The following is a 27,747-nucleotide window of genomic DNA, read 5'->3' as shown; positions in this document are numbered from 1 at the left end:
CACAAGCCGAAGTTTAGATCCCCGAAGTACTCACTTCGCTGACATAGCAGCCTTCACTGCACACATCTCTCCTTGGCGCTACAAAAACTTAAAACGGGGCGCCTGCCCACCCCGCCCCGCTGCACCCCACCCCTCCTCTTCAAACCGGGGATCTTCGTCCAGCCCTCAGCAGCTCATCGGCTATTTAATGAACACCAGGAGCCTGAGTAGCCGCCGCTGAAATGGATGTCTGGAGGGTCTGTTTTTCCGTCTTCGCCTTGGCCATAGCGCAGTTCCCCGTCCACCTCGCCATGCACCGTGAGTCTGCTTCTTGAATACTTTCTTGCGGTCGTTCGACCTAGTGTGTCTATAATAATAACAATAATAGTAATAATACGTATTATTATTATCATTATTATTAATAATGACGCGACTTACAAAGTGTTTAAGAAAGGCTGCGCTTCAGCTGTAGTATGTGGTGGAGGCTGCTGCGAGTAAAAGTTAAATGCGCGCAGCAGGTGGTTTCAGCCCTTAAAAAGTGCTTAAAAGTTTATGGCTGATGCATAGTTTTGGTTATCGGATACCTGGGCGCCGGTAAGCCAATACGACAGGGCAGCCCCCCCCCCCCCCGTCTGAGCGCAGGTATGCGCGTGGGCTCCTTCGCAAACTCCACACTTAAGTCGGTTCTTTAAGCAGAAAATGCGGTGTTCTTTTTTTTTCTTTCCCAGCGACCCCCCCAGAGAAGGACACGAAATACACCAGCGGCAGTGTTTTCTTCCGGTTACTTTACTACGACTTTGGCTTCGCTTTTACTCTGTTCCTGTCACCGTAGCAGTAAATAACAATAACCGGGCGGCGCACATGCATTGATCTTATAACGGATTAACTTTCGTTTGTATCACGACCGCAAATCAACTGCACGATTCGCAGTACAGCGCTGTTTGTTTATTTGTTTTTGTGTTAAAACATCTGCATCACACTTATTATTGGTGTAGTCGTGATTATTATGAGCAACAATATAAATATAAAAAGTAACTTACTATAGGCCTACTGTATGGTATCAGAAGAACATCCGTAATTAAAAGAGCAATCATAACAGAGATTCATATCCTTATACGTAGCTAATTTGCTGTCTTGTGTCTGCCATAAATACGGCTATCGCATTTGATTAAGACACACCTGGACGGTCCAAATGCTACTGTAATTTACTTTTTATCACGTTGCTAGTTGGTATATTTGTGTAAATAAAAAAATAAATATTGTTTCTTGCTCTTGCGTCCCGCAAATAGTGAGTAAACGCACGCAGTTTTGTCTTTTAGTCAACTTTACTCTGTAAGAGTGTCTTATGTATAGAATATCGAATATTATCTGCAAGGATGATCGCCCCTGTCTGTTTGAAAACGCTGCAGTTGATTTTTTTTCCTCTTCAGTGGGGTTGTTCACATGACTAATAATACGAATTAAGCTATAAAACTCCCTTGATGGGCCCTCTGGCACGTGAGCTGAGGAGAATATACTGTTGTACATTTAACTGTCTACTAAACCACAGCTGAAACAGCTGTGTGTATCTAGTCCAGCTGAGCGCTTCAACAATGAATCACACGTACTATTTAAATTTAGAAAATAAGCATCATAAGTAGCAATTAATAGCGAGCACTGTAGGGGCAGCACTGTCCTGACTTCAAGAATGATGGTTTGCTTTTTACTGGCGTTTAGTTTGTGTTCTTATCTAATATGTTACAATGTCTCTGGCCTGAACCCATCTCACTGGTAGAACGATGTAGCAGGCTGTCAGCTAGAAAATGGTAACATTAAACACACATAGATGTATCGCCACCGAGTGTGATCCATCCATCTAGCAAAAAATGTTACTCATTCATGGTTGAGTCCAAGTATCTTGCCTTGAGCTCTCGATGGTGATTTATGGTACGGTGTGACTTTGTCCCCCATGACCTGTCATGTGAGACAGAAGTTGCCATGGCTGAGAAGTGATCTGGATTGGCCAGGTCCTCCTAGAGCTGAAAACACCCAGGTTCTGTCCCGGCGCCATCTTTCTGTCCTTGTGGGCGTGTTGTGATTGACGCGATGGGGGTATCGAGGCGAGTTCGCCCATGTGATGGATTTGCGCTCTTTGTAAAAACGTGCCACGTGTTTAATGCCTTTTCCAGCATGTCTGGCAAATACGTCTGCTGCTATACGTTTATGTATCACATGCTTTGTCAGCCCTTGTAGCATATCTGTGTGCTTAGATCCCTCTAAGCACCTAGCACATGGTCACTGGCTTGGAATTTGCCAGAGGGACCCATCTTCTCCACCGTAACCTAGGAAACGGAGACACTGTGCCAAACAGCTGTCGCCAAGCCACTGTGCTCGTGGGACTCTCAGACCTCATTGGCCAGGTTGCAAAGCCTGCCCTCAGCCCATGGCTGGAAACTTACTTATCAAATTAAGTTGCTTATTTAGTTTGTTTAGGTGCATTTTTATTCTATTTGTGTTCCCCAACTATTTATAATAAACACATTTTGGTGTTAACAAGCACAAATGACACCAAACACAAAGTCCATCCCTGCCATGCTGCAAAGGAATTCTGTCTGCAGTACTGTGATGCCAACTGGAAGTCACATGTTGCTGACGGGCCACCCTGATTGGACAGCAGGTGTTGGCTTGTGGGATTGGTGACTCCGGTGTGTGAGCAGCCACCTCATTGGACGGTTTAGGAAGTGGTGTGATGGCGCAATTTTCAAGCTAATGATTACATCCAGAGTCGAAATACGTGGCTTGTACTGCGGCTTGCACTTTTCCGTGTGCTTTTTCCTCACATATGTTGTTATGAATATTATTCTCTTACCAATTTATTGCTTGGGTTTCTGGTGGATTCTTTGCACAAATTTGATGTGGTTACCATGGTTATTGGGTTTAAGTTTCTCATTAAGTCTGTTTCTGTAAGCTCATAAGTTTATTTTAAGTTCATAAGTGTATTTTTATAACCATACCTTTGGCTAGGGATGAACACCTGCACCAGCTTCTCAGTACCAACCCCCCCCCCACAATTACAGGCATTTGAGCCCCAATTAGGCCGCCCTCCTTGCCTCCCTCACTGCTGCAGCACCTGACTGCGCCGCAGCCTCACGTGCAGCACCTCTGTGTGCCAGCCTGCCGTTTCCGTTCCTACGCCGTTCTCCCCGGCGACGGCCAGAAGGGCGCCACTCGTGCATGTCTCCGGACGGCCTGTTCTGGATTCCTTAACCGCCACCTGTCGTCTCCTTCGAATTATCGGGCTTGTGCACCCCGATGGCGAGGCCCGTGTTGTCTAGACGCGATAAGAGGTCAGAACCGAGACGGTGTGGTAGAGCTGGGGGCGCCGCAGCTCAGCGTGAGAGTCATTTGAGGGCAGGGAGGAAGGACACGCGTGTAGATGCGCACGCAGTCTGTGTTTCCTGCACCCTGCTCATAATGCGTCACACACGTGGTATGTGGCTGAGGATGCCGCTGTCACTCAGGCTCGCTTCTCCACCACTGAAGGAAAAAACAAACTCCCCCCACAGACTCTGTACATGCTGAATTTTTGTGTGTGTGTGTTTGTTTTTTTTCCTCTCCTCTCTCAGACATGCGAATTTTGTTTTCACGCCCCATATGCTGGCCCTTCAACATAGTAATTATACTCAAAAATAACCAGAGTTATTTTAAAGGCACCATTCTTCTCGTAGTTTCAAAGGCTTTTATCCCTCTCGTGATATTTGTAACTGCCCTCTGAAGCTTTTTATTTTTTTGAAAGTGGAAATACCTAACTTTGTATGTTTGAATCCAGAAATACTTTTCAATGGAGCTATCGATGCTGTTCCCGATCCAAACTTTTCTTCTCTGTCAAGGGAGGTGCTGGCTCCAACTACAATATGACTCTGACATTTGCCTAAAATGAAAAGACTCTGATAATTGTTGCTAATATAAATAACTTTCTAATCTGACCTTCTTCATGTAACAAAAGCTTGAGGTGTCTACTCCTGTTCCTCTTATCTGGCCACAGGCAGGCGCCCAGAACGCAGAGGGTAACCCAGATATTGTAACTTGGGCTACGCTGTGGCCTCTTACTACAGCCTTAGAGTGGCGTTTTTTTGGAATCCTATACAATAACTGGGACTTGAACCAACAACCACTGGGCCTACACAGAGAGCTGACTGAATTTCCATCCAAACTCCCAGTACACAGGTGCAAACGAGGACATCATGGCAGAATTAGACGCACACCCTTTATGGTTTATGGTAACAAACAATTTTTCTTAGGGTTAGGGTACAGCATTGCTGAAATGCAGACCCCCAGTTATGCTGACCCTTCACAGTGTTGCATGGAGGTACAGTATAGAGTCTGGTCTCCTGATACCCAAAGTGGCCATATTTTGCCAGCCCATATCAGTCGGCTCATCGCGGCGGAAGCGATCCCCTATCGCATGCCTCGCCAGAGCTCAAAGGAGCTTCAGCACCACCACCACCCCCACCCACCCCAGTAAAAGCAAACAAGGAGTAGAACCTGGTGTGATCTCTGCAGTGTTTTGCTTGTGCTCTGTCACGTTTTTACAGGTTGGATTGCGTCGTTAGGCTTCTGATTTCTGTGTGAGATGAATAGACACAGCTCCTGGTTCACTGCAACCTGCACTGGATGTGAGCTTATGAAGGATGCTTATGAAGAACAAACAGCAGGCTCAGGCTAAGGAAAAGTAGGTTTATGGTAAAGAATGTGAAGATAATATAGAATGGAAAATATAACTCAGTGCAGTGTTTCCTTTGTTCTGGTATGCAAAAGCCTTTGTTTCCTCTCTTGCTGCGAGGCTGTGGTTCTCAAAAGGAGCCTTGACTGAAAGATCTGTAGCAGGTTAGAAACAAAACAGGCGAAGTGCTTTTGTTTACCAGCAAGCCGCTCTGTCAGTGTGTAAGCCTCTGTCTCGTGTGCGCACACAAGACGAACGGCGTCTTTGTGGCGGAGATATCCTGATAGAAGTGTTTTGCGATGGCGAGCTAGAAATCATCTGATAAAAGGGGGCTGTATTATGCATCCATGCGGCCTGAGCTGAGCCGAGCGGGCCGTACAGAAAGCAGGAAGGTGTTTCCTGATCTAAGGGACTGGAGAGCGTAGGCGTGGGCCTGCTGCCGCCATGCCAAGTGCCCGCTCACATTCTGAGGCTTCGTTTTCCTTCGGCCTTCCTGGCTTCTGCTGAAGTCGTTACCGAGACGTTTCTTTCCCCGGCTGCCGTTTTACCGCAGTTTCAAAGTTGCAGTGCTGGCAAGCAGCCGGGAGCTCCTGAGATACATCACAAAAAATCAGAATGAATTCCAAACTGTGCGCCGAACAGGCCAGTTAGCGGCACAACTGGAAAATGAAGACAAACTCTGGTTAAAAACCGCTACTGAGACCTACTGAGATTTCTGCTGTCCTTGTCGTTTTGGTAGGAGTCACTGGGCTTTGTCTGAAGAATATTCACCATCTGACTGCAGAGAGGAGAATTTTTGATACCCACCAGCATTGCTAAGGAAATCATGAGATTACCATGGCAATGAAGGGGACTCATACCTGATCAATTCCCAATCGATATTAGCAGGATCACTTGACCATAGCTGGTCCTCAGCCATCCATAGTTAAATCATGGACCTGTCCTTCTGAGCTCATCCCACTGAGGTGTTTTGGTAAATCCCTAGAGTTTGTGTTGGAGACCATCTTTTTTTTCTACCAGAACAAAACCTCTACAGAACTGGCAAATCTGTCATCGGCAGGCAAGACTATGCATCTGCTCTTGGGGCTGTTAAACCTGCAGCCGCCCAGCTACAGTCCCTATAGGCCCCTGAGCCCTCAAACGCGAGCACTGGAGCAGGCAAAAGAAAAGCGGACATAAATGAGTAAAAAAACTCCCTTTGTTTCCATCCAGCCGACCCTACTGCTGTCACCCATTTAGGGTAAATATTTACTCCAGTTACACTCAGCCATTATTTTCCAGTTCTGCTGTTCTCTCTGGCCATGTCCACTTTGGCAGATGCGGCAGTGTACTGGACACCAGTTAATACTCTGAATGGAAGGGGACTTGGCTGAAGGGAATTAAACAAAGGGATTCAAATTAAACAGGGAGAGGGACCGCAGCTGGACGTCCAGACAGCCTGTAATCTGGAGTGTGTGCAGGGCCGGGGGCCCGCCAGTGTACTGACACTTTGCGGGGGCCCTAAACCACAGGGGCCCTATGCAAATGCATGGTACGAGTGGCGGTAAACACTGCCGCTGTGCGTGTGTGTGTGTGTGTGTGTGTGTGTGTGTTTATGTTTTCGGTACCCACAAGGGGAAAAACGGTTTCATAAAAATCTGACTCCCATCAAAAAACTAAAAATGCTAAAATTCTCGTATTTTCTTTGGTTACTTATGGTCAAGGTTAGGGCTGGGTAGGGGTTAAGGTCATCCTGATGGGATTAGAGTTTTCCCCATAGTAATGAATGAAGAGTCCCCACAAACATATACAGTGGTACCTCAGTACTCGAACTCATTAGAACTCTAATTTCTTAAAAGTTGTACTAACTAGTTCGAAAAAAAAAAAAAGACCTAGAGCTCGATCTGAATCTCAGAATTCAAACCGTGAACGCCGACCTAAGATAACTTGTACACGCGGAGAAATGAGTCACGCGGCACGTCTCTCAGCGGAAACAAAGGGTAACGTTTCAGTCTCAGCCTCGCATTCAGTATGATAGTGCTTTTTTATTGAAAATATCAGGTAATACACTGTACTTTATATAATTTTGGTAGCCATTGCTCACCAAAAAGTTACGTTACAACTTAAGAGTTTGCAATTTACGAACAAATTAACGAATACAGAGTAATAATAAAAATAAACAATGGGCTGCATGGCATATACTCTCTCAATTTTTTTCTCATTTTTTTTTTAAATGTTTCGCTTTTGTTCCTACATTAAATACAAACCCTTAGTATGACTCAAGGTAGTGTCTGGTGTTTATGAAAAACGTGTCATTGGTTTTTTTTAACTTTACAAATTGTTTGGATACATTTATTTTTTTACTTTACAAATTACTGTTTTGATAAATGTGCTTAGATGTGTTTAGTATATGCTCTTTTTGATTTATCCTGTTCATTTTGGTGTTTAAATGCTTAAAAAAACATATTTAGGACCAATTCATTGGTTTTCCATTATTTCTGGATCAGAACTCGAACTTTTTTGGATTTGAACCCGAATTCTGAACGGATTAAGTTCAAGTTCTGAGGTACCACTGTAATTACAAACCTCTGTGTGTGTGTGTGTGTGTGTGTGTGTGTGTGTGTGTGGGAGAGAGAGAGAGAGTATGTGGGAGAGAGAGAGAAAAATGAGTCACATAACCTGAGAGGTTCTGGTCATCTGTGATGCAGACCCTGCTCTCGTCATGCAGCACTGGGGCTTATCGGGACGGGTGCATGCAGCAGAAGTCCGGGCTGATACAGTCTCCAGACACCCCCACAGCATGTGCATAACGTCACACACGTCGCCGTCGCACACGCACAAACAAGACCGGACATGCGCACGCATATCTGAAAAGCAGCATAGGCTTGAAAACCGCGGTGGAAATTACCGGCATGTCAAACACTTGCAAAGAAGTGAAACGATGCTGCCATTATATGCTTCTTGAGGAAAGTTAAATCCAAACACTTATCAGTGGTTTTTTTTTTTCTCCATTTGCAATAAAATTAGGTAATTAAACCACAAAACTCATGAGATATTTCTGCTTGCAGAACCCAGTACTATATTAAGAAGGACCTGCTGTGTGTTCTCTGTGCAGCTGAAGTGTGATTAGCGATGTGATAGTATACCGGTAAGACTCAGCGACACATCCCTTGTGCTAGCCTGGCCATAAGACTCTGTGCCACATCCCTTGTGTTAGCACAGTGCTAAGATTTGTTCTTTTTTATTTTGTTTGAATAAAATGTACTCAAAAACTTTGACCACTGAGCTTCCCAGTGTCGCCCAGCCATCTATCACTGAATGGTGTCGACATGTAGAAGTGCTTCTCTGGCCCAGCTCTAGAACTGGCCATCCACCTCATAGTAGTGACATAGTAGTGACTACTGTACATGTGAATATGCGTGGTAAATACATTTATTTGTGCTCCATTTGGCCAGATTTTGATAAAGAGCTTACAAATGGGGACATTTTATCTATATATTTATTTTTGCAATTAGTTTTTCAGGTAGCTTATCTGTGTTTAATTGAGGTGCTCATATGAAAATTGGATTTTGGTAGTTTAAGTTTCTCAACCCCTGTAGGGTTTTTTGTGAAGAGGTGCTTCGCACACTTAAGATGGGATCCATGAGGTGCCTTTTGAAAATGTTTCCCTCGCATCTCTGTCGTGAACGACATTATGGTTCATTGGGGAGTTCCCCTGAAGAGCAAAATGCATGCAAGAGTGAACGGGCGTGCAAACGTGAGTGTTCGCACACGCTGAAGACTCTGCAAGCACGACTGGCCCGGAGTAACCGGGGAAGTAGACAGACGGCATTAATTCACCAGCAAATGGCAGCAGACGCGAATGGCTTCGAGAAACAGGTGTGACGTTGGAGGCCAACTGAGAATCAGCCCGATAATTCTTAATGTGGGGAAAGAAAAGCCAGACAAGTGCTATAAGAGAATGTCCCCCATTGTAGAGTAACGTTTAATTTATGTGGTGTGATGGAGTTTTGAGTTTTAGAGCTTAGCCGTTACTGCTTGATCTGGAATCGCCGTTTCATGTTTGTTGACGCAAAGGGAGCATCTCTAGAAATTTATGAAGTGGGGGGGTCTGATTACTGGAAATTAATGAGAACATACAATTTATACTAATTGGTGTATTTAAAAGAGGGACACCAAAGACACTCGAGTGGGTTAGACTGTCCTCCACAGCTGCTGACACCTTCCTGCTTTTCCACAGACCTGCCTGCCAACAGGTTAAACAACCTCTGCAAGTTCTGCGACTTGAAGACCTCGGACTGTGACGGCAAGAGCGAGTGCCTGACCAACTGCAACATCACGTCCACCTGTGCGCTCGAGGAGGAGGTCTGCGTCAGCATCTGGTGAGTCCTGTCACCGAGGCTGCCACTAGCTGGACTCACAGCTGATCCCAGATCAGAGGGAACAACCTTCTCCCACCACAAATTAATGCCATCATAATGATGCTTCAGCCATATCATCCATCCATATGTTCCATTTCTGTATCTGTCACAGTGGGGTTGAGAGCCTGTCCCAGAGGTTACAGGCGTAAGACATGGAACATCCCTGGATGGGGCACCAGCCCACCACAAAGCACACTCACACACACACTCACAGATGGGCATTTTGGTAATTCCAATTAACCTTAGCATGTTTTTGGACTGTGGGGGGGAATCTGCAGTACCCAAGGGGAACCCCACAGTGACACAGACAGGACATGCTAACTCCACACACACAGAGCCATGGTAAAGACTCGAACCCTGGCTTCAGACGTGTGAGGCAACGGTGCCAACCACCATGCCACCTCACCACATCGTCTAAAACCCTCCTCTGTTGTATAATAAAGGAGAGGATGTGGCCGCCTTCATAACCACGCACACTTATGCAGTTGTGAAAAATTTGCAGATTGCTCTTATGCTTACTCATGTAATGCAGTGAAATATCAGGCATGGCTTTGTGATTGACCAGTCTGGTCTGTTTCCCTGTCCATCTTCCCAGGAGAAAAAAGGAAAACAACAATACAGTGGAGACACTTTGCCACGACCCATCCAAAAAGCTGTACGGTCTGTTCCTGACCGACTACAACAACACCAAATGTGTGATGAAGGAGAAGGTCTCCCAAGGCAGCAGCATTCACATCTGCTCCTGCTCCAACGAAGAGGAATGCAATGAAATTCTCTTCTTTCACACCCGTGAGTAACCTTCGGTCTGTCGCCCCATCCATTGGTCTGGTCTGATACTGTTCCAAGAGACGATACAGAGAACTCTGCACTGAACTTCTGTTTGGTGAGGCAGGACCAGTGAGAAAGAATCAACGATGTAGAACCAGAACATTAAAATCAATGAGAGAGTTTCTCGTAGCAGCAATGACATCATATCCTGTGAACTCCTAAACAGGAAGTTGTTACAATGCTGGACTCAGTCCTAGGTGGAAATGTGCGTGTCTTTCAAGGTCAGTGATAGACAAGGTTATAATTTGTTAATTTTTTGGGTCCGTTGTGTTTGTCCTTCTTTTGAAAAAATTATGCTTTCATCCTGCCAATACATTATTCAGTCTTTTATTCAATATGCAATTGTCCTTGGAGTTTTAAATGGAACTCATCTTTTAACAAGTAGTTTCAACAAATAGTGAGAGACTTTATCTTGCAGTATAAAATTCAGCATGACGTAAATACATCACTTTACAACTCTACACTTTACTCTTGGAGCGAAAAATCACCAAAGGAAATGGGTTTGTACGCTTAAGTTCAGGAAGGGCATCTTTCCAGTTGTTGCGGAATTCTGCAGTTCCTGTGCCTGTATGAGAGCATTCTGCTCTTTTGTGTGTGTGTGTGTGTGTGTGTGTGTGTGTCTGTGTGTGTGTGCGTGCATGCATGCATGTGTGTTTCTACACCAAATCTTTCCAGCTACACAAGCCAGGACTAATCTTTGTTTTTGGTGCATGTTGCTAAGGATATACAGTGGTTGTCATAGCATTTTGCTCATTGTAAAGGCAAACAGTTGCTCCAATGTGGTGCTTCTGTAGTATAAATGGCAGAGAAAATCTTGTAGCTTCACAGCTGATGTGCATGCAGCCTTGGGATGGGGTGGCAGCTGGAATTGCATCTGCATTCTCCAGGAGAAGGAGCATGGATGCATGCCTGACAGCGAAGCACGCCGAGATGATCGCTACACCAGGCTCGCTGATGAGGGGGCGGAGCATCGTCCCTGTCTCCAGGGTGGGGGGGCCAGACAGGTCCGGCCTGGTTCGGAAAAGTGGTGTAGCGATGCAGACGTGTGGTTTCCTGTCTATGTTTAATTTGAAGTGGAGCAGCAGAACCTGGCAGGGATCGCTCGCGCACGTTTTCAGCCAGAACTCGCATACATCAGCACCCCCTCCACTTGCCCTGGTATGTTTGGGTGGGGGGGGGGGTAATGGGGGATTTGTAATGTGGGACAGGCTCACAGGTACACAGGCCAGCCTGGACTGCTGCAGCAGAATTTGTACGGTCACCTCATTAAGAAGGCTTAATTTTTAGCTGACAGGAAATAGGAAGGGTATGGTCATCTGGACAGGTTTACTGGCACAAAGACCCACGGAACACACCCAACATTTATAGTGCTGACAGAACCAGTTAGGGGTGAGCTGAATCTGCTGAGGAAACTGGGAAACTTGGCTTTCCCCCCTGAGATGGCGTGTAAGGATCCCCCAGGTCACACGTCTGTCTGACCCTCACCAGGTCTGTAGCATTATTCCATGGAAGGGAGAGTCAAAGCCACTTGTCTATCTCAAACTCAAGCACATGGGCTCATTTTGTCTGGCAAAAACCATTCAAGCAGGGTGGTGGGAGGTGTCAAAGTTCCGGAATGCTGCATCGGAACGTGAACAGCTGCCTATTGTTGAAGAAACCACAGACCTCATGGAAGGATATTAGGCCACTAGTGTCTGAGCTGTAGATGAAGCCTGAAGCTGAAGAACAAGAACACCACAGATGTAAGCTCCCTTCAGACATTGTTGCTTGACCTGAAGTGAAATGTTTACGCTCCCGAAACCCAAAATCTCACCAGGCCTGAAGGTGCCTCCATGACACTTTTTTTAACACTTTTGTTGTAGCCATTGCCAGTGAAGCTGTGATCGATTGTTGAAATTAGATGGTGTTTCACTGATTGATATCCAATTTAGTTTAAGGAAGGAAAATCAGTCACGACGAGGATGGGATTCGAACCCACGCGTGCAGAGCACAATGGATTAGCAGTCCATCGCCTTAACCACTCGGCCACCTCGTCACATGTGTTTGTGTGGTTATTGCTACTTAAATGTATCACTATTGGCTTCAGATCTTAGAGGCATGACACTGAAATTCAGCCATCCATGTGGATTTTGCAGAACAAAATTTTAGTTTTATTTAAATTGAATCTTGTAACAAATAACAAAAATGGTTCATTCTTGGCAATGACCTATAGTGCAGGAAGACCTGTTTTTGAGCTGGGAACAGTATGCGGGTGGATACTCCTTCTGCTGGAGCGATATGTTCTCTGGGCTCCAGGAAGTCCGTGTTTGTTTACATAGTGTTTGCCACTGGACCTAGAAATGCCTCATGCTGCTACCCCCACCTCCCACTAGCACTTCTAGAAACACCTATGAAGTCACCATACCGTTAGCGCCACCAGTACCGCGAGGGGGCATATACCTCCCTACCAGTGATTTGCTGCTCCTACAACCGCCGTTGATGTCAAGATATGTGAGGGGTGGGCTTTGTAAAAATGTCTGCGACCAAAACAAATGTCTGACTTTCTTGGCCGACTGGGGTGGCTTTGGCGTGATGCACCGTGGGATATATTTTTTCCCGGCTCTGCTGCATGTTCTGCATGCTTTTTAAATGGCCTTAACGAGGGAGGTGTGATAAATCTATCCAGAGCAAATGTGAACCGGATCGTCCTGGCGTGCTGATTTTGCTGCCATTGAGCTGGCTTTGTCCTACTGAGGGAGCCTGCAGGAAGGCTTCCAGAAGACTACCATTCTGTTCTTGAGCTAATTTTTGTTCATTTTAAATAGTCTTCTGCTTCTCTCTGTGGGGGAGGGGAGGGAACCTCCTTCTTGTGACGATCCTACTGCCCACACCGCCTGTCACTCCCCACATCTGCCGCCCTCATATCCAGCCGGCTCTCCTGACAGAGGTTCCGTCTGGAGAGGTTGATCTGGAGATCAAAAGCTCACCTTGGCACCGTTCGGCGCCTCTCGCTGTCAGAGTTTGAATTCCAGACGAACTTATCAAGGAGGCTTGAGCAGACAGTCTGCCTCACTTTGAATTCTCTAAACATACTTAATTGGAGCAAAGCATGGTAAATTAGACTGATACCGGGCTAATTTGGTACAGAAGCATTGGTCTGCTGTTAGCTGGATGTTCTGACCTCGGGCTATTTGGAAAAGAAGAGCATGACAGGGGAAAAAAGGCTTGTATTCACTCTTGTCAGCTGCACATCTTCAGCGATTCCACATCCGATGGAATCTGAGCCACTGAGGGGAAAAGCAGCCATTTGTTACCTGCAGTGACTCACTGCCTTTTTCCAGGACACCCCAGACTGAAAACTTTAAGAGAGCGTTAAGACTCTATGCCTTTATGCTCTAACATTTGTATGAGTTCTGCCAGTAGATGCGGGATTGTTCTATATAAAACAACAGGAAATATCAGGCACCTTTGGGGAAACACAGTGCATTCCACAGGAGTGCCAAACTAGGGGTTTACACTGGCTATTATTAGTAGGGGGATGTTCTTTTAAGACAATGATATTCAGGGCATGTGGTAAACAATGGGAGTTCCTACAAACGGCAGTTAGGATGCCCCCTGCTGGTCCCTAGTCGCCCCAACTTCCCAGTTGACGTCAGGAGTGGTAATGTCATATTTGTGGAGATGTTAGCAAGGCTGACTCTTTGGGATCTGCAAGCAGCGAGTGGTGGAGCGGAAATCCAATGTCTTCTGCCCCTAAGGCAGATGGTGTAGGTGAAGCAAAGATGGATGGGGGGGTTTGTGACAATTGGCTTTGGCCCCAAAAAACTACTAGAAGAGTCCAGCAAGACACTGTGGTTCGTGTGCCACCCAGGACAAGCATGTACAGACTGTGTATATTCCCACAGTGTGTATCTCTCCCCCCAGTTTGGTTTTAATCATACAGCCTTTGTTTAAGACCTGGGGCTGGGATCTGGGGGAGGATGTCCATTGCCCATTTATAGTGATATCATGTCTGAGTTGGGTGTCCCGGCCCTTTTAACCAATAACACATTTCAGAAGGAGAAAAGCACACAGATGTCTTAACCTCTGTTTACACATGATGCATTATGGTGTGTTGGAAACTTTCCTCAGGAAAGCAGACAATTGCTGGGCAGACTAATCTCATCGACATGTGAGAACAGTCTGTACTGGAATATCTTGGCATTTCGGGGTCTTGCTTTTTTAATCGTTACTGTTGGCTGGGAACAAAAAACAAATAGGATTTTCACTGTCTGGTGTCAGGCCTGCTCCAGAAAAGGCTGATGGTTTGGGCTGCCCCATTAGCTGTACACCAGTCCACAATTAGCATTGTTTATTTTATCTAAATAAAAATAACTTAGTAGTTCCGTTAACCGTTCCAGTTAGTTTCTTCATTCCTTTATTGTGGAGTGGATTTGGTATTCTGTTATTTTGTGTGTGTGTGTGTGTGTGTGTGTGTGTGTGTGTGTGTGTGGATTATGGACCAAATGATAAAAACCTGTCATTGACATTGTGGGGGCCATTTTTCAGGTTTGTGAATGCAATCAAAAAAGTAAAAATGTCAAAGTATTTAGTTTGGTTACTTATGGTTAAGGTTAGGGCTGGGCGGGGATTCAGGTCGACATGCTGGGATTAGAGTTTTCCCCATAGAAATGAATGGTGGGGGGGGGGGGTCATTACCAAATATGCCTACAACATGAAAAAACCTCTTACTTCGACATTGTGGGAATCATTTTAAATTTTTTTTTTTTTTTTTTTTTACAAAATCCATTTTATAAAAACCTGGGACTGCGATCAAAAAACTACAAATGCCTAAATATAAAGTCTTATATTTTGTTTGGTCACTTATGTTTAAGGTTAAGGGCTAATTATTGGGATTAGGGTTTTGCCCGTAGATATGAGTGGACGGTCCCCACTAATATATGAGTACAAATATGTGTGTGTGTGTGTGTGTGTGTGTGTGTGTGTGTGTGTGTGTGTGTGTGTGAATGAGCAGTCCCCATAAGGATATGTTTACCCTAAAAGTGCGAGCATGCGTGTGTGTGTGTGTGCATATTCTTGTTATGGTTGTGCCAGTTTTCTCCTTCTAGTGTGTTTGCCGTGTGAAGAACTGAACCCCATCCATGGGTTCACTGCCCTAAAACATTCAGATCTGCTGATGGGCATGTCCATTGTGGAGGAGAGGGTTTGCATTGGTAAAGATTTTGTCTCATGGGTGGGTAAGTTGCATCAAGGTCCTACGGATTCTTGAGTCAAGAGAGAGCGCCTCCCTCTAGTGGCCGGGAGGTGAAAGAGACCAGCTGCGACGTTAATGTTCATCCGTGATTTAGGGGCTAAGCAGCTTGTCTCAATGGGAGAATTTTGCTGTGTCTGTGAGTAGTGACTCACCCAGTCTGGCATAAACACCTCTGGCTGCATCATCCAGTGATTCACGGGGATAAATAATATAATCTACAACTCCGTCAAAGAGCAGCCAGTAACTTTGTGGTAGCTGTGGAGTTTTACTCTTTGTTTGGTTGCTTGGTGGTTTAATTGGTACGGCGGCCCACCAGTAAGAGTCTGAGCTTGTTGAGGAATTTTCTTCCTGTTCCTGAAGCCTCTCTCAGGAACTCTGAAGCAGATTCATATCTGTGGTAGTGGATCAACGGAAAGCAGGCTGAGGCAGGCTATTCCTAAGCCGCTCACAGATGCATGCAGACAAAGGAAGCCCTTCCCAGCAAGGCCTTGGGGACCAGGGTCCTACGTCCCTGTCATTCAGCTCTACACCTCTTTGCCTTTCAGTCCCCAAGACGGACATCTTAGCTATCAGCCAGTCTCTGTACGGCTCAGCCAGCCGAATCAGGTGCATATTCTCACCTGTAATAATCATTATATTTTAAGTCTCTGCCACGTGTCACATGCTAGTTTGTCAGGCAAAATTAGCAATTAGCAACTTGTACATAATACAGAGGAAGGCCAGCAAGTTGCATGAGGTTTCACACTGCTAGGAATTCAGACTGGTGTTCACTTCAAATTGATTCATTTTCCTCAGACACATAATATTAGAATTTTCGGTAACACTTTACTCAAAGCATCGTCATAATGCATTATACATACCTTCATAATGCATAATTATGCATTCCTGAAGTATTGTAAACATGGCTGTAGCTATTTATAAAAAGGCATAACACATTATAATCATGTTGATTATGCATTATGAATGCTTTATGATGCTCTCATTTACAGTATAATATACTACAGATACCTTCATAATGCATTATAATGGTCAGAGTATAGGAATTAAGGATGCTCTGTAATGTATTACAAAGGTATCTATGGTGCATTATAGATGAGTTTAATCAAGCATTCGTAATGCAAAATAAACATGGGTATAATGTGTTATGCCCTTTTATAAATAGTTATAGCCATGTTCATAACACTTTATGAATGCATAATTATGGATTATGAAGGTGTCTATAATGCATTGTGATGACTGCTTTGAGTACAGTGTTACCGAATTTTCAGGTCCAGCATCAAAATGGATTGGTTGCTAGGTCTTTGTAGCAATGCAGCCTTCTCAAGCCTTCTGCGCAGTACTAGTGATCTGACAGACCGTGCTTGGTGTCCAACATCACTCTATCAGCATTCCTCAGGTGCTCCTAAATCACCAGCTGTAACGTTTCAAATAGTAGGTTCCTTCAGATGCTCTCAGGCACTCGTCCAGCTCAGCCCTTTCACTGGATCCAGCTGCCTGGTCGCCCTCAGACTGCCCCTGGACATCTGCACCAAGCTGACACCCAAGTTCTTAGCATTCTTCTCTGTTCCTTGAACAAAAATAAAGCCCTTAATCCACATTTGTGCTGTCCAGTGGAAACATGTGTGGCTCTTTGTGGTTTTTGTGTGTCATATAGCCAGAAGGCCTTGTTAAATGATTATCATCATTATACTGTTTGTGTATAATTGCTTGATTCATACATTTCGTCTTTTGTCTTATTCTGGTCACAACACAATGGAACCTGCAAGTGCCTACCCGTAACTCATGTTTTTGTTTTTTTGTTTTTTTTAACCTAAGATCAAGATCCCCCTGAGGACGTCCAGGTGGACTGGGTCATCCTCATCAGCCTGCTGCCTCTGCTTGTCCTGGCGGTGCTGGTCATCACCATCTTCTACATGTACAGGGTGTATCGCCGGCGTCAACTCCAAAGCAAGAAGCTGAGACACAAAGATCAGCTGGACCACAGCGACACCGGCCCCATCATGCCCGACGACCGCTCCGACAGCAGCTCCACCCACGCCAACAACCTGAACCACAACATGGAGCCACTGCCCATCGAGCTGGACGTCCAGGTGGGCAAAGGCCGGTTCGCCGAGGTCTACAAGGCCAAGCTCAAGCAGAGTCCCTCAGAGCAGTTTGAGACGGTGGCAGTCAAGATCTTCCCAGAAGAGGAGTATGCGTCCTGGAAAAACGAGAAGGACATCTTCTCCGACATGAACCTGAAGCACGAAAACATCCTGCACTTCCTGACAGCCGAGACCCGCAAGGTGCAGAAACAGTACTGGCTCATCACGGCCTACCACCCCCGGGGTAACCTGCAGGAGTACCTCACCCGTCACATCATCACCTGGCAGGACCTCTGGCTTCTGGGGGAGTCCCTGGCCAGGGCTGTAGCCCACCTGCACAGCGACCACACCCCGTGCGGGCGCCCCAAGGTCCCCATCGTCCACCGGGACCTAAAGAGTTCCAACATCCTAGTCAAGAAGAACCTCACCTGCTGCCTGTGTGACTTTGGCCTTGCTCTACGTTTGGACAATTCGCTGTCTGTGGACGACCTTGCCAACAGTGGACAGGTAAGGTTTTCTATTCTATACCTGCCATTGCAAGCAACAGCTTCTCTGCCACTTTCCTCTTGCCTTAATTGCATCGAATTAAACACCACTAAATCTTATCTAATATTGCATTTTCTTTCAAAAGATTTTCTTTTTATGTCTTCACACTTCTTTTACCTAAGGGTTTTCTGTTGGATTCTGCTCTGTGATTAAACTAGCTTAACACGGTTGAAACATACCCACAAGTTCTTGTCCTGGGTGTCAACTTAAAGAAACCTCACGTATTATGGGGTGGGGGGGAACGAGCTGAAAAGAGCACTAAAATTACTGTGCAGCAACCCCAGGTGGGCAGTAATATTGAAGACTGTTCCTGACATAAAGGATCATTCGTTTTTCATTTGCTCAAAATACAGCAAATCTTAATGAAGTTAATGATTACAGTACAATACCTTGTACATTATTTAACAACAGAGTAATAATTGGGAGTCTTCTTTTTAACTCTAAATAAGATGTATCCCCTAAGAACGTAATATGTGTTGTCCATGGAGCAGTAGAGGGTTTTCACATTGTCAAGATGGATCTAATTTGTTCACCCTGATCCCTCTAATTAAAGACATGGAAATCTTCTCCATTGCTGTGGCACTGAGTCAATTTGCTTGTTTACAAGCAGACACCCGGGACAATGTACCCCCCCCCCCCCCAAACCAGAGATGAGTCAGCCGTGAGCCGGGCTGACTGTAGCTATTGGCAGAATAGGCTATTACCCAGGGCCCCCATATTACTTACATGGCTGAGTAAGTGAAATGATCATCAGTTTTCTTGCTAGGGGGGCCTCCGGAGGAAAGCTTTGCCTAGGGCCCTAAAAAGGTAGAGCCAGCCCTGATTGTGAAGGGGTTGGTGTCACCAGTGGTCCAGAAAGTAAAAATCCAGTCCAAGATTTTGTTTCAACCATCTAGTTGCGTACTCACTGACTGTGACTCTTATCCGCAAAGGGCCGGTGTGTATGCAGGTTTTCGCTGCAACTCCCTAATTAGATTACTAATTAGAGGACTGATTGGCTGAAAGAGTCCTCACACCTGGGTTTGAACAGCTTACCTACAGGTTATCCCAAAAACCTGCATACACACCTGCCCTTTGAGGATAAGATTGGCCACCGCTGCTTTATGCTCAACTGGTTGGTAGAAACAAAATCCTGGACTGGATTTTTACTTTCTGGACCTGAACTATCCACCTCTAGCTGTAGCAATGGCCTAATGATTGCCTCTTATTATGCCCACACCCTGGGTACCCCCCTCCCCCCAGGGAACTAAATGAAATGAACAAATATCAAGTGTACACAAAAATTTGTTACGGAAACGCAAATTTAAAAATTGCATAACATCCCTAATCTGCTAGGGAATTCTTTGAGTTTTTTTTGTAACAATAATTACTATTAATTATAATAATAGCTTTTAGTTTTTGGATGTCTGCAGATTATGTGTAGGTGTTACGAGACGCATTCACAAAATGGTCTGCCAAAGAAAGTGGGAGAGTGTCTGGAAAAACAGCTTCAGCATGAAATACTGCTCCCCTGCCCATTAATCAGGCCGTAATACCAGTGGAATTAGGTGTTACTGCCCGTGAAATCTGGCCCGTGTCATTGGATAGTGAAACGGCTAATCCCCGCAGATGTAGTGCTCTGGGTGGGTTAGGGGTGTAGTGGGGGAGGGGCTGAAGGCGCAGGCCAACCCCCCCGCAGCCCCCTTACTCTGGGTCAGAGGGACCCCTCGGCCCCTGCAGGGCTCTGTGCCGCGGTCTCATTAAAGCTGATTGGTGTTACATGTATTTGTGGGGTTTATTTTCTTAGCCACTTTAAACGAGGCTGGCAGCTGACGCACGCTAACATCCGTACCAGACACACACACTCACACACACACACACACACACACGCACAAACTCATGAATGAAGCAATGTACAGTACACATCACTAGCTCAGACGGTAATATATATCCATTCATCTTCCTATTTTGTACGAAGCGAAGGAATCCAACACATTACAAAGGGCTTGTTTATAAAATGAATTAGTTACTCTCTCAGTCAGCTCAGTCATTCAAGTGATGTACTTTGTTTTTTCCTGTTTGCCCTCAAGGCCGAGCAAATCATAACAGCCATTAGGCCCAGACAGCAGTCAGTGAAGGGATATTTTTGGGGGTAAAAAAAGGTTTATGATGTTTGTTTGGTGTCTCTCTCCTTTTTCTGCCAGAGCATTCTTTCCATTTCCCACAAATGTCAGAGGACGCAGGGTATGTGTGGAACAGTACAAGCTAGACCTTGCACACTTTAGGGTGTGTGTGTGTGTGTGTGTGTGTGTGGGGGGGGGGGGGGGGGGGGGTGCTATGTATATGTTACATAAAAATACAATGTGATAAAAACCTGTTATTTAGATGTTGTGGGTAATGTCATTGTCTCAATTTTTCAAAAAAAATATGACTCCGATCAAAAAAACTCAAAATGCCAATAGGCTTGTATTTTGTTTGGTTACTTATAGTTAAGGTTAGGGCTGGATAGGGGTTAAGGTTGTTGGGATTAGAGTTTTCCCCATAGAAATGCATGGAGAGTCCCCACAAATATATAAGTACAGGTCTGTGTGTGTGTGTAAGATGTGATTAACGTCATATAATGCTTCCTGTTCTACACATGTTTCTCTTTAGTTAGCAGTCGGGTAGTTCATAACAGCTGATTAAGCATGAAAATCATCTGAAACTGAGAATGTTTGGTCAGGTGCGTTGGCAGGTAATGATCTGGACAATTATGTTTGTGTGTCTGTGCACATGTATGTGGGGGGGGGGTGTTCCGTGAAACTCCATGGCCACGTCCCAGCAGTGACCGTGCAGAGGGCCAAAGCATACCTTAGCACAGAGTCATTTTCTTCAGTGGCGTCATTGTTGTTCTTGGACAGGTGGGCACTGCCAGATACATGGCTCCAGAGGTCCTCGAGTCCAGAATCAACCTGGAGAACACAGAGTCCTTCAAGCAGACCGACGTCTACTCCATGGCTCTGGTGCTGTGGGAAATCACCTCCAGATGTAACGCCATTGGCGGTAAGTCGTCATTCCGTCATCTGCCTGCTGGGTGGAGCTGAGAGTTTCACGTTGATGTGAGTTTGCTGGATTGGTGAGAAGCTTCACGCACCATCACCTGGTGTTTCACTGCCCAATGGGCTCTGTACTGTGAGTGAAAAAGGAGAATTCCTCTTCTGTCTCCCAGCATGCACTGCCCCACTCAAAGATGTCCCTCAGTAGCCACAGGGCTTTCAGATCAATGAGAATGTGTGGTGGAGCAGCCCACGGAGATGTTCCAATATGGTCTGCACAAAAATATATGGAGCAGAAGGCTTGAGTCATGGGAACTGATCACTCCTCCCAAGATTCTGGGTGAAAAGTAGAGTTCCTGGGGTCAAAGTTTTGGTTTTAGAGCCAATGGAAGCTTAAAAAATGTAATTAAATTATGCAACACCTTATAGTTGTCTTTACTATTTAAAAAGATGTTTCAGCTTTCAGTGGTCAGACCTTTTTTTGCAGTGCTATCTTGTGAACAGACGTCTCATGCACGTGTGACAGCGGTGACTGTATTAAAGACCAAGTTTCTCAGACATCAAGGGCTCAGGTTTAACTTCGCCCCCCCAGCTTGACACTTGTACACACACACAGACACACACACACACACACACAGACTAGGGTCAGCCTTGGCAGGGTCCACAACAGCAGCACAGCAACGAACCTCAGGAAAACCACTATGAATTTCTGGCAGACAGGCAAATAGACGAGTGAGGCTGGAATAAAGCCCACGGAGAGGAGAAACGAGGAGGCAAACCCAGCACTGCATGGAGGAAAACAGCTGAGCGACAATTTTAGTTTAGTCTAGTCTTTCCAACCTACCCATCCTGCAGCCTTCATGTTGTGGGCAATCTGCAGCTCATTACAAACGTATCAAACCAAACCAAGCCAGGAAACGGTAAAACGGGCACCATCGTAAGCCAGGAAACGGTAAAACCGGCGCCATCATAAGCTAGGAAACGGTAAAATGGGCACCATCGTAAGAGGAAACGGTAAAACGGGCACCATCGTAAGCCAGGAAATGGTAAAACGGGCACCATCGTAAGATAGGAAACGGTAAAATGGGCACCATCGTAAGAGGAAACGGTAAAACGGGCACCATCGTAAGCCAGGAAATGGTAAAATGGGCACCATCGTAAGAGGAAACGGTAAAACGGGCACCATCGTAAGCCAGGAAATGGTAAAACGGGCACCATCGTAAGCTAGGAAACTGTAAAACGGGCACCATCATAAGCCAGGAAATGGTAAAACGGGCACCATCATAAGCCAGGAAATGGTAAAACGGGCACCATCGTAAGGCAGGAAACGGTAAAATTGGCACCATCATAAGCCAGGAAACGGTAAAACGGGCGCCATCGTAAGCCAGGAAATGGTAAAACGGGCACCATCGTAAGCCAGGAAATGGCAAAACGGGCACCATCGTAAGCCAGGACACAGTAAAAAGGGCACCATCACAAGCTAGGAAATACCTGAGCTAAGCTGCCAGCCACAGTAGCTGCCTTTAGCCATTCTGTCAATTATCTGATATTTCCGCCAGGGTAAATTCACAGTAGAATGAATGAGTGATTTTAATTCCCAGATGTTGGAGGGGTACAAACAGCCACTCAGAGTATAAGTAATGAAATTGCCTGTGCTTGGTTAACCCCCCCCCCCCACACACACACACACACACACACACACACACACACACACACACACACACACACACAGCCCCTCCAGCCCTGCTCGTCACTCTGCCTCACTAAGGCCGGCCAGACCCTGTACCCTCTGGAGGTTTCGCTTTACGTTTCCTTCGTGTCCGGGCTTGTTGTAAGGGGTTGGGGGGGGCTGTCACATAGCTGTGCAGTGCCCCTAAGCTAAGCCACTGAAGCAGCCTGGGCTGAAATGTGAATAGACTCTGTTCTGGTCCAGCTTGATCTGGCGTAGAGGTGAGGTCCATTTCAATTTCCCATCATTTAAACCAGTGTTTCCAAATTCAGTCCTGGGAGACCTACAACCAGTCCATGTTTTTGCTCCCTCCAAAGTCCCTGGCAGACACTCCTACAGAGAGTTGGGAGGTAGCAAAAACATGGACAGTCTGAGTCCCCGAGGACTGGATTACGAAATTAGATCCAAGCTCTATACCCAGACAGGCCGGCATGCAACCAGGAGGATAGTCTAGAATGAGTCCAGAATGTGCAGTTACCTTTCAATCATTTGTTAATCTCTCTGCCATTCCATCTTCGCCTGCCAGATTATCACATTGCGCCCCCTTCAGGAAGGGGGACCTGCAGCAGCCAGCACCACAGCTGGAATGCCTGTTAGCCCGGGCTGTAATGGTCTGTACGAGCCCAGAGCATGATAGGAAAACAAGCATAGCCCTGCTGATGACTTTTACTACGTTAAATCAAAAGCATGTGCTGGGGGTGGGGGAGGGGGGGTTCTCCATGAGTCAGTGACATCTTTTATGAGGAATTACGACCAGGGGTGGGTTGGAATCTGCATGTTACCTAAGTCTTGATAGCTATAGTCATTCCTTTAATATGTGTCAGAGTGGACGAACGAAGGAGTTTAACCCAACATTTTTCTTCTCGCTGCTGAAGTTTCACCTGGTTCAGGACCAGAAGTCACCCCGTCCATCATATACTGTATATATACATATACACTATACCCTCACTGCTGTCTTTACTGGAAAACTTCACTATGAACCCGGCTCATTCTGCCTCATTCTCAGAGGAAAACCTCAGGACAGGATTTGCATGACTCCGAAACCAACCTAAGAGTCATTCACAAAAGGTTAAGCAAGTTCTCAGTCCTGAAAACAACTTCCTGTTGCCCTTTTGTTTGCAATTGTTGTGCAAAATGTTTCAGGACCTTATTGGATTCCACCCTCCAAAAAATCCACCCTCATTCACAACTTTTACTAAAATAAAAAATTAGGTACTTTTCATTGTTAAGGTACAGTTCCTCCATTCAGAAGTGGTACGTTAAGCCCCCAGTAACAGCCTGGAAATTTATAGTACGCTCCCCCCAGCAGACTTACAAACACTGGATGGGATTCATGTTTGTATTTCACTTCCCTGTGCACTGAAGCACCATGGCGAGGATTTCACCACCAGCATGGCGTGAAGCATTTCCATCCACGGGCAATCCTGAGAGTGGGAGGGGAGCCTCACCTGATCGCATCGACGTTTGGCGAAATCGGCAGTAGCATCACTCTCTAAAAACGCAAATAGCAGTGGGGGAGGGAAATCATGGGACCGAAATACTATCTGGAGGCAGAGTATATTTTGAAAAAAGGAAAAAATAAATAAATGGGGGAAATCCAGTTGTCAAAAACAGGAAGTCTCCGTTCGCAGAGCCGACTCCTCCATGGGGTCTGCGTGACGGCCCCTGCTTCCTGCCTAGCTTTGCTGAAGGGCCGCACCACTTCCTGTGGGTCTTGCCCAGCAGGCAGGACATATTTCCACTGACACACGGCATTCTTACTACGGGAACACGAGGCAGCTTCCATCTCACCAGATTTCGAAGCCAAAGAGCATAAATCCCCTTGGTATATTTTAGTGTCTGTCAGCCGCGATCCAAATCTTGCTCTCGTAACGTGCATTTGCCGCAGATCGCTGAAACCCTCCGATAACCATCCCACACGAGAACCCCAAGCCGTGGGTGCAAAAATGGCCCGCATCCGTGTTAAACGCCCCTGCGAACATGGGCGGCAGAGCTCATGCACTCATAGACAGGCCGGGAGCCGTATAGCAGATGAGTTCTGTCTCTGCAAATCCAATCTGCATGCTGGACTACGTCCCAGAGATTTTGCATGTTTTTATGTTACTTGGCTGAATTGTGTGTTTTTCCCCTTTGGTATAAAACGCATATAATAAAAAAAATGGAATTCTAATTAGGGACTTTGCTGCGTGTTCCACTGTTCTCTGCCTATTTTACATGCAGCTCTGTCTGATGAGCATGTTTGTTTGGAAGCTATGTTGAGCTATTTTTCCAGACATTTCCCTTTTATAAGCAAAGGGCCTGGACTCCCTGTAGAACATATTTAAATAGTTCCTGTAAAGACTGTGCTTTTGCGTTTGTATTGCAGGCTGGTAGCAAGTGACTGTAACATGCTGATCTGCATGCTGTGTGTCTCTACACACCTTTAATGTCTGAAAGGATGTTGTTGACTGGGTGATGGTCGCTAATGGGGCGTGTCTGGTTTCTCATTGGCAGAGGTGAAGGACTACGAGCCACCGTTCGGCTCCAAAGTCCGGGAGCATCCCTGTGTGGAGAGCATGAAGGACAACGTCCTGCGGGACCGGGAACGCCCGGAAATCCCCAACAGCTGGGTCAACCATCAGGTACCACAGACACCCAAAATACTTACACTAAGCACCCAACCATGGGCATAACCAGCACATACACTTTCAAACTCTAACCATGGATGCCATACGCCACAGATATACAGACCTGACCCAAGAGAATTCTTCAGTCAATCTGGTCCACCCCTTGTTCCTGCTGCTAATGGAGCTTGTGGGAGTTTTACTTAAACAAAAATGTTCTGAGGGCAGAATGAAAAATGACTGGTTCAGAGAGATAACCAATCATATTGTAGAGGAGGTGGGTCCAATTATGTTGAGGAGGTGGGACTAATGGTTCGTTCGATTATTTCTCTCCAAGTCGGATCTCGGATGAAAACGTCACGAAAAACGTCACTTCCGTCGGAAACATGCCCCTTTTATGACGTTGAAGTCGGACCAGATTTTGTTGCCCGAGTTGCCCCTGTGACGTAATTTCAACATGGCGACTTGGTTTGTTTGTAGTTTGTTTACCGATCGAAAAAAGAATATCGCTATGAATGTACTAAAATATTTTATAAAGCTTTTAATGTGGTTTGACTGGTTCGTGTTTCTTGTTTGTCTCTCGGAAAAATCTCCATTTCTCCATTTTCTCCATTTGGAAAACTCCAAATCTGCTAAAATATAAAGCAACAACACACAGCAACGTGTTCATGGAGGCAGCCATGTTTGTTCCGAGATGTGGGTAGCTCGAACGGGAGATTGTCGGACGTGATGTCACTCAACTCGGAATTTCCGAGTTCCGAGAGAAAAACGAACGCACCATAAGACATCTGATTGCTTGGACCCGCATCATTTAGTTGCTCTGTTGTCACTCTGAACCAATCATTTTTCGTTCTGCCCTCAGAATGTGTTTATGTAAGTAAAACTCTCATGAGCACTAATGGACCCAATGTTCTATTTTTTTTACCCCCCTCCAGGGCATCCAGATGGTATGCTCCACCATCACAGAATGCTGGGACCACGACCCTGAGGCCCGGCTAACGGCACAGTGCGTTGTCGAGAGATTCGGCGAAACCGAGCACCTGGACAAGCTGTCGACGCGCTCCTGCTCCGAGGAGAAGATTCCAGAGGACTGCTCCGTGAGCGACGGGAAGTAGGCCCCCCGGTGGGGGCCGTGTGCATGACACAGCTACAAAACAAAGTCCTGCTCGGACGCCCTTCCCAGAGCGCCCATCTGTTCCCCAGGAGGGGACAGTGGTGACATTTGTTCTCATCACGCTGGGGGGATTCTGAGGAACAAAATGCCAAAAAAAAACTGGAAGATACATATATCATGTATATTTTTGGGGCTCCGTTACCCAAGTGACGTCCCTTCCCTCAGGGGAAACGCCATAGCTGCAGTGGAAACATAAGCTTTCATAACTAATGACGTTTGCACTTTGTCTGAAAACCTTACTTGCCAGGCAATGCGTTCTCTCCATGATTATTTTCGCGTATCGCAATATGGAGACTTGGCTTGAAGCCAGACCTCAGCCTGCTTCAGGAATGATGAGATAAGAGCGATGTATACAGCTTTTGTAACACTAATGTTAGCCTGGCCACTTTCTATATGCTATATTTTTGTAACCAGTAAATGGGGAACTTTTATGGTTGTTTGATCCAACCTGAGCCTGGGCAAAGTTTTGTTATACAGAGCAGAAAGTAGGTCGCAAAGAGAAAGGAGCCAAATAAACACAAATCACCCAATGCATGTGGCGGCCGATGAGCGCCAGATGGAATAAAGGACATTTTACGTTACAATCAGAATGCTATGCAATCGAAGCCGCTTGCAACAGGGAATTTTTAAACCAAAGAACTGAAGCTATGGGAAATGTGTGTGTTGTAAATTCCCATGACTATTTTTGGCATTTATAGTGAAAGGAGCTGATCGTGCCTCTCCAAAGATTATTACCGTTTTGTATGCAAAGTATTGTTTAACGTGTTGATTAAAGCATTTCAGTATTTACTTAAACTGTGCCCTTTAATTCTCTCCATCACCTGTCTGTCCCCTCGAGATCTAATTTATATGGCACTGCCCCTCCTCCCCCCCCCCCCCACTCCTAATATTATTATCCCAAAATGTTTCACTCCTGGGATTATTGGGAAGCATCAGCCCTGACTCTGTTTTCTCCAGTTTAGTGCAGGTATACTCCAGTTTAGTGCAGGTATACTCCAGTTTAGTGCAGGTATACTCTGGGCAGTCCAAAAAACATGCACTTATGTGATTTGGTGTCTCTGAATTATCCATAGCGCATGATCACGTGTGAGGTTGTGAGCTCTGTGATGGTCTGCTGTCCCAGCCAGGGTGACCCCTGTCTCACGCTTCCTGGGAAATGGCCCCAGACACTCTGCTACCCTTTAGTAAGAACATAAGAAATTTACAAACGAGAGGAGGCCATTCGGCCCATCAAGCTTGTTTGGGGAGAACTTAACTAATAGCTCAGAGTTGTTAAAATCTTATTTAGCTCTGATTTAAAGGAACCCAGGGTTTTAGCTTGTGCTGCACTGACAGGAAGACTATTCCATACTCTAACTACACGCTGTGTAAAGAAGTGTTTTCTCAAATTCATTTTAAAATGTTCTCCCGCTAATTTCCACTTATGGGCTCGAGCTCTAGTATTTAAACTAATAT

At 45.8% G+C, this 27,747-nt stretch overlaps 1 protein-coding gene and 1 non-coding gene across 3 annotated transcripts; one reads left to right on the top strand and one right to left on the bottom strand.

Annotated features, from left to right (window-relative positions):
* On the top strand, nt 1-27,087 carry tgfbr2b (transforming growth factor beta receptor 2b). 2 transcript variants are annotated; one of them, XM_023839048.2, is made up of 7 exons: nt 1-297; nt 8,901-9,042; nt 9,677-9,870; nt 16,958-17,733; nt 20,652-20,793; nt 25,009-25,136; nt 26,054-27,087. In XM_023839048.2, the coding sequence occupies exons 1-7, from the start codon at nt 222-224 to the stop codon at nt 26,231-26,233; spliced, it is 1,638 nt and encodes a 545-aa protein (XP_023694816.1). In that variant the 5' UTR covers nt 1-221; the 3' UTR covers nt 26,234-27,087. The 2 variants fall into 2 exon arrangements, with proteins under 2 accessions (XP_023694816.1, XP_023694817.1); XM_023839049.2 differs by lacking the exon at nt 1-297 and having other exon boundaries at nt 8,916-9,046; nt 9,680-9,870.
* On the bottom strand, nt 11,863-11,944 carry trnas-gcu (transfer RNA serine (anticodon GCU)). The gene has a single exon. It is a non-coding gene; the product is annotated as a tRNA-Ser (tRNA).
* Nucleotides 27,088-27,747: the final 660 nt, after the last annotated feature.

The sequence above is a fragment of the Paramormyrops kingsleyae genome, chromosome 9 (genome assembly GCF_048594095.1).
Source record: "Paramormyrops kingsleyae isolate MSU_618 chromosome 9, PKINGS_0.4, whole genome shotgun sequence".
In the NCBI taxonomy this organism is placed as follows: Eukaryota; Metazoa; Chordata; class Actinopteri; order Osteoglossiformes; family Mormyridae; genus Paramormyrops; species Paramormyrops kingsleyae.
Note: the sequence above shows the minus strand (reverse complement) of the source record. Positions and strands in the feature narration are given on the sequence as shown.

Bases quoted from the DNA above. Each gene is read 5' to 3' on its own strand.
- tgfbr2b (XM_023839048.2), top strand. From the start codon at position 222: ATGGATGTCTGGAGGGTCTGTTTTTCCGTCTTCGCCTTGGCCATAGCG. The intron at 9,871-16,957 runs GTGAGTAACCTT...TTTTAACCTAAG, and splicing joins AATTCTCTTCTTTCACACCC to ATCAAGATCCCCCTGAGGAC. The intron at 25,137-26,053 runs GTACCACAGACA...ACCCCCCTCCAG, and splicing joins ACAGCTGGGTCAACCATCAG to GGCATCCAGATGGTATGCTC.